This window comes from Ranitomeya variabilis, chromosome 1, assembly GCF_051348905.1.
Source record: "Ranitomeya variabilis isolate aRanVar5 chromosome 1, aRanVar5.hap1, whole genome shotgun sequence".
NCBI lineage: Eukaryota > Metazoa > Chordata > Amphibia > Anura > Dendrobatidae > Ranitomeya > Ranitomeya variabilis.
Genome location: NC_135232.1, coordinates 130632452 through 130645217, shown reverse-complemented (window position 1 = coordinate 130645217; position 12766 = coordinate 130632452). Strand labels below are relative to the sequence as shown.

At 40.8% G+C, this 12766-nt stretch overlaps 1 protein-coding gene across 20 annotated transcripts in view; it reads left to right on the top strand.

The window, feature by feature from the left end:
* MEF2C (myocyte enhancer factor 2C) overlaps nt 1-12766 on the top strand; it is a 356157-nt gene that overhangs the window by 230408 nt on the left and 112983 nt on the right. For all 20 annotated transcript variants that reach the window (XM_077288831.1, XM_077288814.1, XM_077288784.1 and 17 more), the window contains one exon: nt 2904-3107. In XM_077288831.1, the coding sequence (XP_077144946.1) occupies nt 2904-3107 (204 nt within the window). The remainder of the gene's footprint in view (nt 1-2903; nt 3108-12766) is intronic.

Genomic DNA, 12766 nt, shown 5'->3' with positions numbered 1-12766 from the left:
TTTTATCCCAAACTGGCAATTATATTCCAATTTTCTTGGTATTAAAAGAACACCTTGTGCCCGTCTGTACCCTCCCAGCCATGTCACTAACCAATCACCATAACAACGTGTTCCGAACACAGAATTCAAATAGAAAGATATTCTTAGTTTAGGATTCCTTCCAATAAATATTATACATATTTAAGGATCTGTTGTGTACGAGAAGAACATGTTGGCTTTCCTGGCACTGAAACAACTCAGTGATTTTATTATGGATTGAATGTCACTCATAGATTTGATATAATATCAGATCTCTATAGTATGCTGGGTTTTTTTGCTTTTTTTTTCATCCTCCGTAAGTGTTGCTACACAGAGCACAGTATTTTCTGCTCTCCGACAACAGAATGTTGGCTCATAGCTGAGAATAATACATTAATTAGTACCTTGTAATGACATGACTATTGCATATTAATAGGGGTGACTAATTACAGCTTCAATATTGTACATTTAATGGTATTTTAAGGCATCATGGCAATTCAAATCATAAACACTCGGGCAGATTTACTATTGTTTTCATGCCAGAATTCTGAAAATAGTTGCACCAAAATTTTTGAGCCAATCGAAGTAAAAAAGTAAGGATGTTTTTGCCTTCCAAGACACTTAACAAAGTCTAGAGGAGAAGAGGATATGATTTTGTTGAGTCACAAAATGAACCAGTTTTATATGCATAACTAGATTGTGGCCTGATTCTAACGCATCGGGTATTCTAGAATATGCATGTCCCCGTAGTATATGGACAATGACGATTCCAGAATTCGTGGCAGACTGTGCCCGTCGCTGATTGGTCAAGGCAACCTTTATGACATCATCGTCGCCATGGCAACCATTATGACATCTACGTCGATACTGTGCCCGTCGCTGATTGGTCGAGGCCTGGTGGCTTTGACCAATCAGAGATGCGGGATTTCTACGTCGATACTGTGCCCGTCGCTGATTGGTCGAGGCCCAGGCGGCCTCGACCAATCAGAGACGCGGGATTTCCAGGACAGACAGAAAAACCCTTAGACAATTATATATATAGATACTGGAGTAAAATATACCACTCCAGAGGTGGAGTAAAAAAACAACAATGTTTAACTTAGGCTAAACTGCACCAAATCTATTAAACTGTTAATTGGTAGATTTGGTGTTCTTTATGACTGCACTGCCTATGTTTATGCTCTCTAAATCAGGGGCACACATATCATTGGTGCAGCCAGTTGCCCATTGGGTAAGGGGGCCCATTTACACCTCTAAAACATGTGGAATTGTACGTTATGATAAGAAACTGGACTGCAAATGGCCATTTGGTCTTATGTAGCAATGGCCATTTTCCATCTGTGTCCACTAGTCGTCTAAATATCTATTATATAGGTACTGAATAATCACATTGATTATCTTGCCTTTGGCAGCTGCCTAGTTTGCCTACAACTAATACAAGCTTAGATATATGTAGAACATATACAGGGATATTATTATATGTTGTGTTTTATTATCTACTTATTTTTGTGTTGAATACACATACCTATAACACATTTTAAACAAAACTCTTTTTTTTGGCACAATACACCTTTAACTTTGTAATAATGTGTCAGACTGTAATATTAATTTAGCATGAATGCTAAAAGTGTAAAAAAAATGCTTGCTTGTCATGTCATGCCCCAAATGGGTGTTAGTGTTGATCATGACAGTGTGTTAATTTGATAAGTTCTCCGTCAAAATAAGTAACTTGCTTTTATAGCAATTTGTAATCCCAATTGTATTGACATTGGAGGTGTCCTTAGATAAGACAACCATTTTTTTCAAGCAATTACCGTATGTACTGAAGAAAGTAGGAGACATCAGCTTGTGGTGGAAAATTAAAAATGTAATAAAAAATTAACATTACAATTTAAATGGCTGAAATGAGAAGTTCTCATGACTGATGTTGACATGACTCATGTTGGTGTTGTCATGAATTATGTTTTTTTTCATGACTGATCTTTGGGTTACCATGACTTAAATGTTCTCTTAGAATAGAGGTCGCCCATGTTTTCACAATGGGATTTACTGAGTTGGGTGATCTACTAGGCATCTATGAATGGACACAATTTTAGATGCCTCGATACCTCCATTCCAGATATGGCAGACATCAGTATTCTTTATACTTGCTCCACAGCCAGGAGGTCTTCATGATCTTGCTGCTCCTTTCCTTTGGCCTTCTCTGTACTCTCTGTCAGCAAAGCAGACTGGTCTTTTCAGAGGTGTGCTAGTTATTGAGATCTAATGCTTTCGTCCCATTCCTGAGGTTTGGTGGGATTTTGAAGTCTGCTTTGTGGCCAACATTATTTTATAACCTCCTACATATGACTTATATAGACGCCAAGATGATTTAACCAATGGAGCTATAGAACAAGACCCTATAGCTATTGAATTCTTCTATCGTATCACCATAAATGTTTACTACTGATAGAATATCATTGCATCAGCCAGAATTACATCATTTTTAGCTATCTAAGGTCATCATCCGGAACTTGTGATGATTTGTAATGCAAACAATGCAATTACTACAAACAGAATTATGTGGGTGTAGTATCTCAGTGCAAATCAGTTGCCCTAATGTTATGTCCCAAACTGGTCATGTACTATGCAAATTCATTGATGTGAAATTTAGCCACATGGTGGCCATCGTTTTAGCTTCATACATAATATGGGTTCTACCTTGTTTATTAGTGAGAAATCATGGAGAAATACAAAATACATATAACATTTAAATCGAATATTGATTTATTCTCTGTTCGCATCATGACTAGCTGCGTTGACAGCTACTTTCTCATGTGAAAGGTGTAATATGCTAATGTCCTCATTAATGTAGTCTTAGTTTTAATAATCTTTTTTTTTTCCAGGTGACATTTACAAAGAGAAAGTTTGGTTTAATGAAGAAGGCTTACGAGTTGAGTGTACTATGCGACTGTGAGATAGCTCTTATCATCTTCAACAGCACTAACAAACTCTTCCAGTATGCTAGCACGGATATGGATAAAGTTTTGTTGAAATACACAGAATACAACGAGCCGCATGAAAGTCGAACAAATTCAGACATTGTAGAGGTAAGATTACAGTAAGATTATGTGTTGTCTCATTTGGGAATTAGAAACCCCTGCTTAGTTTAGAAACCATGTAAGCAACATGATCACAGTCAAGAAACTCAACATGGCCAACTTTTACTGAGGCCGTTACTGAAGTGTTATCAACAAAAAGATGTCAAACACACCACAACCCTTTTTCCCAAGCCACATCCTTTCTGCCCCTTCCATGCCCCCTTTATACTCCATGTCTTGCTCCCAAAATGTACACTGGTTTTTGTGAGGTTTTGGCAGCGAGGGCAGTCTTTTAGAGATCTGATAACCATTTAGATGTTCCACCATACCCCTACACATGTATTTTATCTTTATTAAAGAGAATATGTCACCCTGATTCAGTAAGGGTAACCCCGCCCCCACCACTGATTGGCAGCTTCCTGCCTATGCACAGTATACAAAGAAACCTGTTAATCAGTGGTGTGGGTGGAGTTATACAGAGCTCAGCATTCGGTGAACTGCTAGATCTGCATCAAATAAAAGAATGATTATATCAAAATGACAGCAAGCAGCCCAAAAAGTGATCCATCACTGGAATCGGTGTCTCTGCTCCTATATTCAGATTACATAGCAAAAGTCTGGTGACCATTTCCCTTTAACTGTTTACCACAAATGAGACAAACTCAGAGATAGATCGTTGCATTACAATTGGTTGAACATTGTTCATATGGTTGTTCATTTTCAATAATGTGTAAGCATGTTCGCCCATGAAACGACATGCAAGTGTCAACTGATCATATCCATTATGTAGATATAAGAAACATTGTTGTTGGCAGCATATCACCTTGTGTAAACAGCTATGTGCAGCCAACAATAATGAAACTGGGAATTAAATAATCATAGGTCCGCACTTACGGTATTTTACATGATAGTTCCTTGTAAATGGATGCAAAAAAGAGCCAATCTAGTTGGTAAGTAATCAATCGATACTCATTATAGGGATATTATTTGCCCATGGAAATGAGGCTTTACCGTCGGCATTTATCCATTTTCTTTAATAAAGTGGAGAAACAGTGAAAAAGTTTAAGGCCTTTGTAGTTACAGGTTTTTCATCTACACCCATAATAACAACAAACAATGGAGTCCATCTGACCATGTCATGGGTCATAACTAGAGGTGAGCGAATTTGCTCGGGTCCCTGCTCATTCGGCAAGCTATAGCGCTTACCAAATAAGCTACAGCCGGAAACTGGATACACGGAGCGCTCTGGCTGAACAGCTGTCTGGCGCCACAGCTGCATGTAACATAGTAACATACATAGTAACATAGTTACATTTGTCCATCCAGTTCAGCCTATATTCCATCATAATAAATCCCCAGATCTACGTCCTTCTACAGAACCTAATAATTGTATGATACAATATTGTTCTGCTCCAGGAAGACATCCAGGCCTCTCTTGAACCCCTCGACTGAGTTCGCCATCACTCAGGCAAGCAATTCCAGATTCTCACTGCCCTAACAGTAAAGAATCCTCTTCTATGTTGGTGGAAAAACCTTCTCTCCTCCAGACGCAAAGAATGCCCCCTTGTGCCCGTCACCTTCCTTGGTATAAACAGATCCTCAGCAAGATATTTGTATTGTCCCCTTATATACTTATACATGGTTATTAGATCGCCCCTCAGCCGTCTTTTTTCTAGACTAAATAATCCTAATTTCGCTAATCTATCTGGGTATTGTAGTTCTCCCATCCCCTTTATTAATTTTGTTGCCCTCCTCTGTACTCTCTCTAGTTCCATTATATCCTTCCTGAGCACCGGTGCCCAAAACTGGACACAGTACTCCATGTGCGGTCTAACTAGGGATTTGTACAGAGGCAGTATAATGCTCTCATCATGTGTATCCAGACCTTTTTTAATGCACCCCATGATCCTGTTTGCCTTGGCAGCTGCTGCCTGGCACTGGCTGCTCCAGGTAAGTTTATCATTAACTAGGATCCCCAAGTCCTTCTCCCTGTCAGATTTGCCCAGTGGTTTCCCATTCAGTGTGTAATGGTGATATTGATTCCTTCTTCCCATGTGTATAACCTTACATTTATCATTGTTAAACCTCATCTGCCACCTTTCAGCCCAAGTTTCCAACTTATCCAGATCCATCTGTAGCAGAATACTATCTTCTCTTGTATTAACTGCTTTACATAGTGTGTCACAGTCACAACACATACATGGACAGCCCAACACACAGACTCTCCATGCATGTGTTGTCACACAGCTGCGACACATGCAGCTGCGGGGCCAAACAGCTGATGAGCCGGAGCGCTCCGTGTATCCGGGTTCCTGCTGTAGCTTATTTGGTAAGAGCCAGTGGCGTAACTTGAAATTCATGGGCCCAACTTGGGCCCCAAATATTTTAAATCTTTAATAGCAATAGTCTTTTTTATAGGCCAAAGGGACTTTTAGGGCCCCCTAGGCTCCAGGGCCCGGGTGCGATTGCAACCCCTGCACCTGTTGTAGTTACACCCCTGGCAAAAGCTATAGCTTGCCGAATAAGCAGGGAACCGATGATCAAATTCACTCATCTCTAATAGCAAAAGATATTTTTATTATTGCCTTTCATGTAAAACAGTAGCACAATTCCTTTGATACATTATCTGCAGCATAGAAGCCTCCTGTATTTCTAAAGTTTTCCCTGTATTCTGCCTTCTGTAGAAAGCCCCAGTGCAGATGTGCAGGTGGCAGCATTGCCTCGCTCATAGTGTGCTCCTGAGACCACCCAGACTGAAAAGGGAAAACATTCTCTCCATGTGCAGTCTACACAATGTTGTACAGTCAGGTCCAACGCACATCATTTGGAGCACATCTGAGATTATTATTAGAAAAACTGCTGGGAAAGAGAAAGGGAACACATGGATAAGGTGCCCAGCAGCTTACTGTTCCTTCAGCCTGCTATGTTTTGGTCCAATACTGTATATGACTGATATCCTTTGCTCGTCACTATATTTGAATGTGTAATTATATCTTCACCTTCAAGGTATATGACCCTTTAAACCTTAATGGGGTTTCCGGGATTTTGATATTGATGGTGCTGGCTTTGAACCCTCATCAATCTGATATTCATGACCTATTCTAAGGCTAGACCATTAGTATCAAAATCCTTACTTCAGCTGACCGTTAGTATGACACCTCCAAAGTTTTACCTAGGGATGATGGAGCCCATTTTTCCAAGAAGAATAATAAAGGCGTAAATTGCGCACAGACCATACAATAACAAATCAGTCCCAGCAAACATGGGCAGATGTATCTTTTTCACAATACCTCTTACATCTTGAAAACCTTATACAAGTATGACAATTAGATATGAACTAATCAATTTGCAGGACACTGGTCCAGTGGCTAGGTCAGTATTCCATAGTTGTTGGATAGGAGCCTTTCCGACCATCTCTTACCTGATGGCATCCACGGCCCCTCTTTTATTGGCCGGCCTGGTGTAACATCATCATTGTTGCATGACACACACAGGACGTTGGCCTGTCTGGCTAATCAAAAGAGGAGCTGTGGATGCCATAGGATAGAATTGATACTTAGGCTTCAACTACACAGAAAACTGATGTGGTTGTTAGACTAGGGTCCTGTGAATTTATTTGCTTTTCTTTAATGAAAATGGTTTTTCTTTTTGAAAATGGGTCCTACTGGAAATTAAAGACGGGAGAAGGTTAAAAGTCTAGACAAAACCAAGATAGCTACTGAATTTTCTTCCTGAAGATCCATTCCTAGGTGTGATTGCAGATTTGATTGTTATGTCACCGTCTAGCCCATTCCATTGTATGTATTGTTTGCTATTAATAATGGATAGATAAGTATTGAGCATCTACCATGCAGACGTATAGAGCTCTGGTACTCCAGCTTGTTTTTTGCATCTCTGTAGTCAAATATTCATGAATGCTCATGCTCATTTATAAATGGGACTATTCATCCACATCTTTGGTTGGTTCTCAGTTCAAGTGAGCATCGATTACTAGACACACTAGGAGAAATATGACATTAGGACAATAAAAAAGTACTGTCACTGTTATTTAAGATGTGGTGTGAAGAGTAAAAGTGTATTTTGGCTTATGTGAGGCCCGTATACGCCAGTATACTATTCCATGCAACAGTATCTAGTAAAAAATACAATATTTCTTTTTTTTGTCTTGTGGTATGCTTTGACTTTTGCACCAAATTGGCATACATGTGTCGTGAATTTTGCGTAAAGCAAAAAGTCTCTTTATTTTTGTTTTTGATCTTTTTTGCTGGAGAACATTTATACAATTTTCATCTTTTCAAAAAGGGTATGTGTTAAATTTGGGCTGAAAATATAATTTGATTAGGGCCTTAAGGTACATTTACAAAGTCTGACTGGCAGTGGTTTAATGACCTGTTTAGACAGCTCATCCATAATATCATGTGGATACACAACCAATGTTAATTTGATTGCTGTATGAGCATAGAATATTATCGTTATCGGCAGCACATCTCCTGTTTACAATGGATCGTGCGCTGCCAAGAACCATGGTTTTAATACTGGCATGAAAGCTAAAATCACTCAATGAATGAATTTTTTCACCACCAGGTGATTGCCAATCGATAATCTGATGAATGTTTGTTCCTAATTATTGGCTTATCTAAATGGACCTTTTCTAATACAACTCATAATATGCAAAATTATCACACATATCACTTGCAAGATTACAAAGGCCATATAGTGCAAATCCACAACTGTGATTGTCAAGTAATACATTGTGTATCTTGTGAGGAACTAAACTATGGTTTCTAAGTCATATATGACTTGTGGACATGACTGTCTTTGTGTGGTCATCTGCACTGCAGAGAGGTGCCAGAACTGGTATCTGAAACAGACCAAAGCAGTGGATGCTGCCATTTTTTTCCATACAAATAACTGGTCCATTTGGAAAATCAGCCAAATGCACTGGTACACTAGCCATAATCTGGCTGTGTGCTTTCTGTGCATGATTCGTGGTGCACACAGACACCACATGGTTCAATTATACATTTGTCCAAACGAGACCTTAAAGTGAGACCTGTCATCAATATCACAGCAATCCATTGTTAGAAACAAATAGGCATTGTATGCTGCCTTAGGCTGGTTTCACACGTCAGTGGCTCCGGTACGTGAGGTGACAGTTTCCTCACGTACCGGAGCCACTGACACACGTAGACCCATAAAAATCAATGCATCTGTGCAGATGTCATTGATTTTTTGCAGACCGTGTCTCCATGTGCAAAACACGGAGACATGTCAGTGTTCGTGGGAGCGCACGTATTACACGGACCCATTAAAGTCAATGGGTCCGTGTAAAACACGGACCACACACGGACCTTCTCCGTGTGCAGTCCGTGTGGCGTGCAGGAGACAGCGCTACAGTAAGCGCTGTCCCCCCCACATGGTGCTGAAGCCGCGATTCATATCTTCCCTGCAGCAGCGTTTGCTGCATAGAAGATATGAATAATAGTGTTTAAAAGAAAGATCTATCTGTCCGCCGCCCTCCCACCCCCTGTGTGCCCCCCCGCTGTTCTGAAAAATACTCACCCGCTTCCCTCGTTGGCTGTCGATGCTTCCTGGTCTGGCCGCCCCTTCTACTGTATGCGGTCACGTGGGGCCGCAGATTAGAGTCATGAATATGTGGCTCCACCTCCCTTAGGGGTGGAGCCGCCTATTCATGACTGTAAATGAGCGGCCCCACGTGACCGCATACAGGAGAAGATGGGGCCAGACCAGGAAGCAGCGACAGCCAACGAGGGAGCGGGTGAGTATTTTCAGAACAGTGGGGGGGCGCACAGGGGGTGGGAGGGCGGCGGACAGATAGATCTTTATTTTAAACACTATTATTCATATCTTCTATGCAGCAAACGCTGCTGCACAGAAGATATGAATCGCGGCTTCAGCACGATGCAGTGTACCACACGCTCCGTGTGGTACCCACTCAGCACACGGGCACACGTGTGCCGCACGTATGGCCTACGTGAGCTCACGGGCACACAGACACGGATAACTCCGGTACCGATTTTTTCCGGTACCGGAATTATCTGGACGTGTGGGACAGCCCTTAGGATGTAGTCAGACATAAGTTCAACAGTCACAGAAATATCTTCAATGCTATCAATCATGTGAACAGATGAGCGAACCAGAACTCAAAAGATCAGGCTTCCTACCGGACAGTTAGTGTCCAGTGCTAAACACCGAACATGGACTTTCCCCAGAAGTCCATTGCAAAATTTGGTGTTCTGGGCAAAGTCAGTTGCAGAGAGAGATATAGAGAAGGAGGGAGGAAGAGAGTGAGAGAGAGAGAATGAGAGAGGGGGAGAGAGAGAGGAAGAGATGGAGAGAGGGAGATAGAGAGGAAGAGAAGGAGAGAGAGAATGAAAGGAGAGAAAGAAATAAGGAGAGAGGGAGAGAGGAAGAGGGGGAGAAAGAGTGGAAGAGATGGAGAGAGGGAGAGAGAGAGGAAGAAAAGGAGAGAGAGAGGGAGAGAGAGGAAAAAGGAGAGAGGGAGATAGAGAGAGATTAAGAGGAGAGAGGGAGACAGAGAGAAAGAGAAGAAGAGTGAGAGTGGAAGAGAAGGAGAGAGCGTGAGGAAGGGGAGAGAGGAAGAGGAGAGAGAGCAAGAGAAGGAGAGAGGAAGAGAAAGAGAGAGAGGAAGAGGAGATAGAGAGGGAGAGAGGGAGAGCTAGAGAGAGAAAGAGAGGGAGAGAGAGAGGATGTTTTTCTAGATCCAATTTCGGGTCTTCATTGTTTTCAATGGAATTTGGATTCTGGTTCAAGTTCGTATACAGTTCTGTTACCCGAGTCGAACTTTGGACTCATCCCTAGTGAATATGTATTGCCTTTTTTGGATTCGTTCTTCAACAAATCAAAATTATGTTAATATTGGTAGAAAACAAGGAATGGTAAAATGATAGATATAAAAATAGATAGATAATGCAGTCTCTCTGTACAGAAGAGATTCATTTCTGTTCATTCAGATCACTCCTTATCCCTAGTGGAGCTTTGAATGTAATTTCCTCCTAAGGCATTTACACAACAGGGTTAATTTTCTAGGATTGAAAAGCCAATTAACCTAGAACTGCCCGGAGGAAACCCACAAAAATATATTAACTCTATGAGAGTATTTCCCTTCTTAAATGTAAATGTCATGGCTAGTGCTAATAGTTTTGGCATGCGGCTGCTGTGTAGATGCAGGGACTGTCTATAGTGCATTAATTAGCTGAGTCTTCGTGTCCATTCTGCAGGACATAATAAAACAGAGATTAGTCTGCAGGCGAATGACTCGGTGTATGGCATGTGACATCCCATGCAAATCCACGCTGATCACCCACGTGTGGCCCTGACAGCAATCCTGCAATCCCATTTTCTTGATTGTCTTATTTTGCATTAGTCTGTCAGATCTTAAGAGCAAGTCGCGAGGTCTGGTGATCTGGCTTGTGTCAAGTCACCTGTTGGGTTGTTTTGAATAGTATTGAAGAAAAAAATAGTCTGCCGTGTCACCGATTTATAAAGGCTGTGGAGGTAATGACTAGCTGGAAGGCTAATGATGTTTTGAAAGCCTCTACATCAATTAAATTACTCGACAAGTATCTGGAATTCACTGTAAAATTAGGGTTTGAATTTGCCCTTTTCTATAAAACCTTTGATTGCCAGTGTGGCAGACTGTGAGAGTTTTGTAGGTAATCATTGATCTCATAATTAGGAATTAACACTTTTATTGTGTTTTTAACATTGTTATATACCGAAGGTAAATTAAATAAACAGCGAATAGCACTCAGTTTACTGCCAGTCAATGTAACATTTTGGATCTAATTTATTAAAGATGTCTATTCTGCCCATAGCCGCCAATCACTGTGCAGCGTTCATTTGTTTTCATTTTCACCCAGAGATCTATAATATTGTGTCAGTAATTGCTGCATGTTACTCTGTGTTGATGTTTTGTAGTGTCATTGCAGAACATTTAGCTGCATGAGAGCAACTGTCAAGATGACCAGACTCCCCATATAGAAGACAGAGATGGCTAGCTACCATCTCTGCCTTCCTGATTGCTGCTTACACAGCACTTTATCCTCCTGGCCCGGAGATCATGTCAGGTAGCAGGAGCTGCAAAGTCTAGCATGGACTCAGAAAGCTGAATTTACCCTGTAATTGGGGATAATATGCCAGCCCCAGTTATAGGGGAAATCAACAATGAAATTAAATGTATTTACATGTTTAAGTACCCAGCAAATGTCTTTTATGTCCTTTTAGGGGCACAATGTGTGAAATGAAAAAAATAAATAGATTAAAAAAAAGAAACAAAATTAAAAAAAAGAACTCTGCAGCCAGTCCTAATCGCTATTTCTAGCCCTGCTCTTGTAAAAAGAAAAACACATGTCGAATACATAAAAATTTATTGTCGCAGAAGATATCGAACCAGCATGTTCAATTTTGGACTGCCAATTAATTTCGTCTCCTGGAGAAAGTCAAGGCCAGACATGTCTGGCAGCAGCTCTCGTTTGGCCAAGTGCTCCTGTGCATGGGAGAGCCAGTCAAGATTGATGCCGGCTGAACAATCGGCCAAAGCACTGCTCTGCTGACAGCTATCTCATGTGTATGGCCAGTTTTAAATGGTAGAAGCTGATCTGCAGTACTAAAACTGAGCTATTCCTACTCCTTCTCCAAATCTCAAAACTCCTCAAAAACTTGATTTTCTGCTCAGATTCTGGCCAAAACTCAGCAAACCTCATGGCTAAATACTTGTAATCCCCATGGTACCCTTTCATTCCTACCTTATGCTGGTGTGCAGTGTATCCGGACATGATAGAGGACATATAAAAGCAGATATGCTCTGCAGACCAAGTTTTATCAGCTTGTATTACTGCTTTCACACTGTCTGCAAATTAGTATATCCAGTGCCTAACATTGATAATATTTTGTAATCAACTGTATAATTAATATGAGCCTTTCATCATTTCTCTTAGTAAAACATTGCACTGTTCATGAAATAACAGTCCAAGAGCCTCTTATATTAGAACTCCATGGTGTGCCATGTCATTCCTGCTAGAAATGAATGTATAAATTAACTTCAAGGTGTTATCAGCTGGGGTCTGTGTTCCTTCACAGTCTGACATTGTCCAATCAGCTAAGACAGTATCCAACTATTCCGGACACACTTCTTTAACAGGGGAAATGGTAACACCCAGTTGTTAACATAGTTATAAATATCCAGGAGTAGAGATGATTGGACCCATGGAAGTTTGGGTTCTGGTACCCATCCCAAACTTTAGTCCAAAGCATGGTTTGGGTATGAGAATTGTATCCAAACTTCAACCAGAACACAAACACCATTGAAAACAATGGAGACCTGAACTTTGGATCTGGAAAAAACATTCTCTCTCTTGCCTTAGAACTCTAAACATTGCGACGGACTTCCGGGAGAAGCCCGTGTTCAGTGTTTAGCACCGGATACTCACTGTCCGGTACGAACCCTGAACTTTTAAGTTGGGTTTGCTCATCTCTATCCAGGAGGAATAATAGAGGAACCGCATTACAACTAATCATTATAGCAAAAAAAATAAAAAATGAAGGCCTCCTACCATGGATAATAGGTCTTCCCAGGCGAGGAGAAAGCTGAATTATTTAATACATCATTGTCATAAAGAATTACA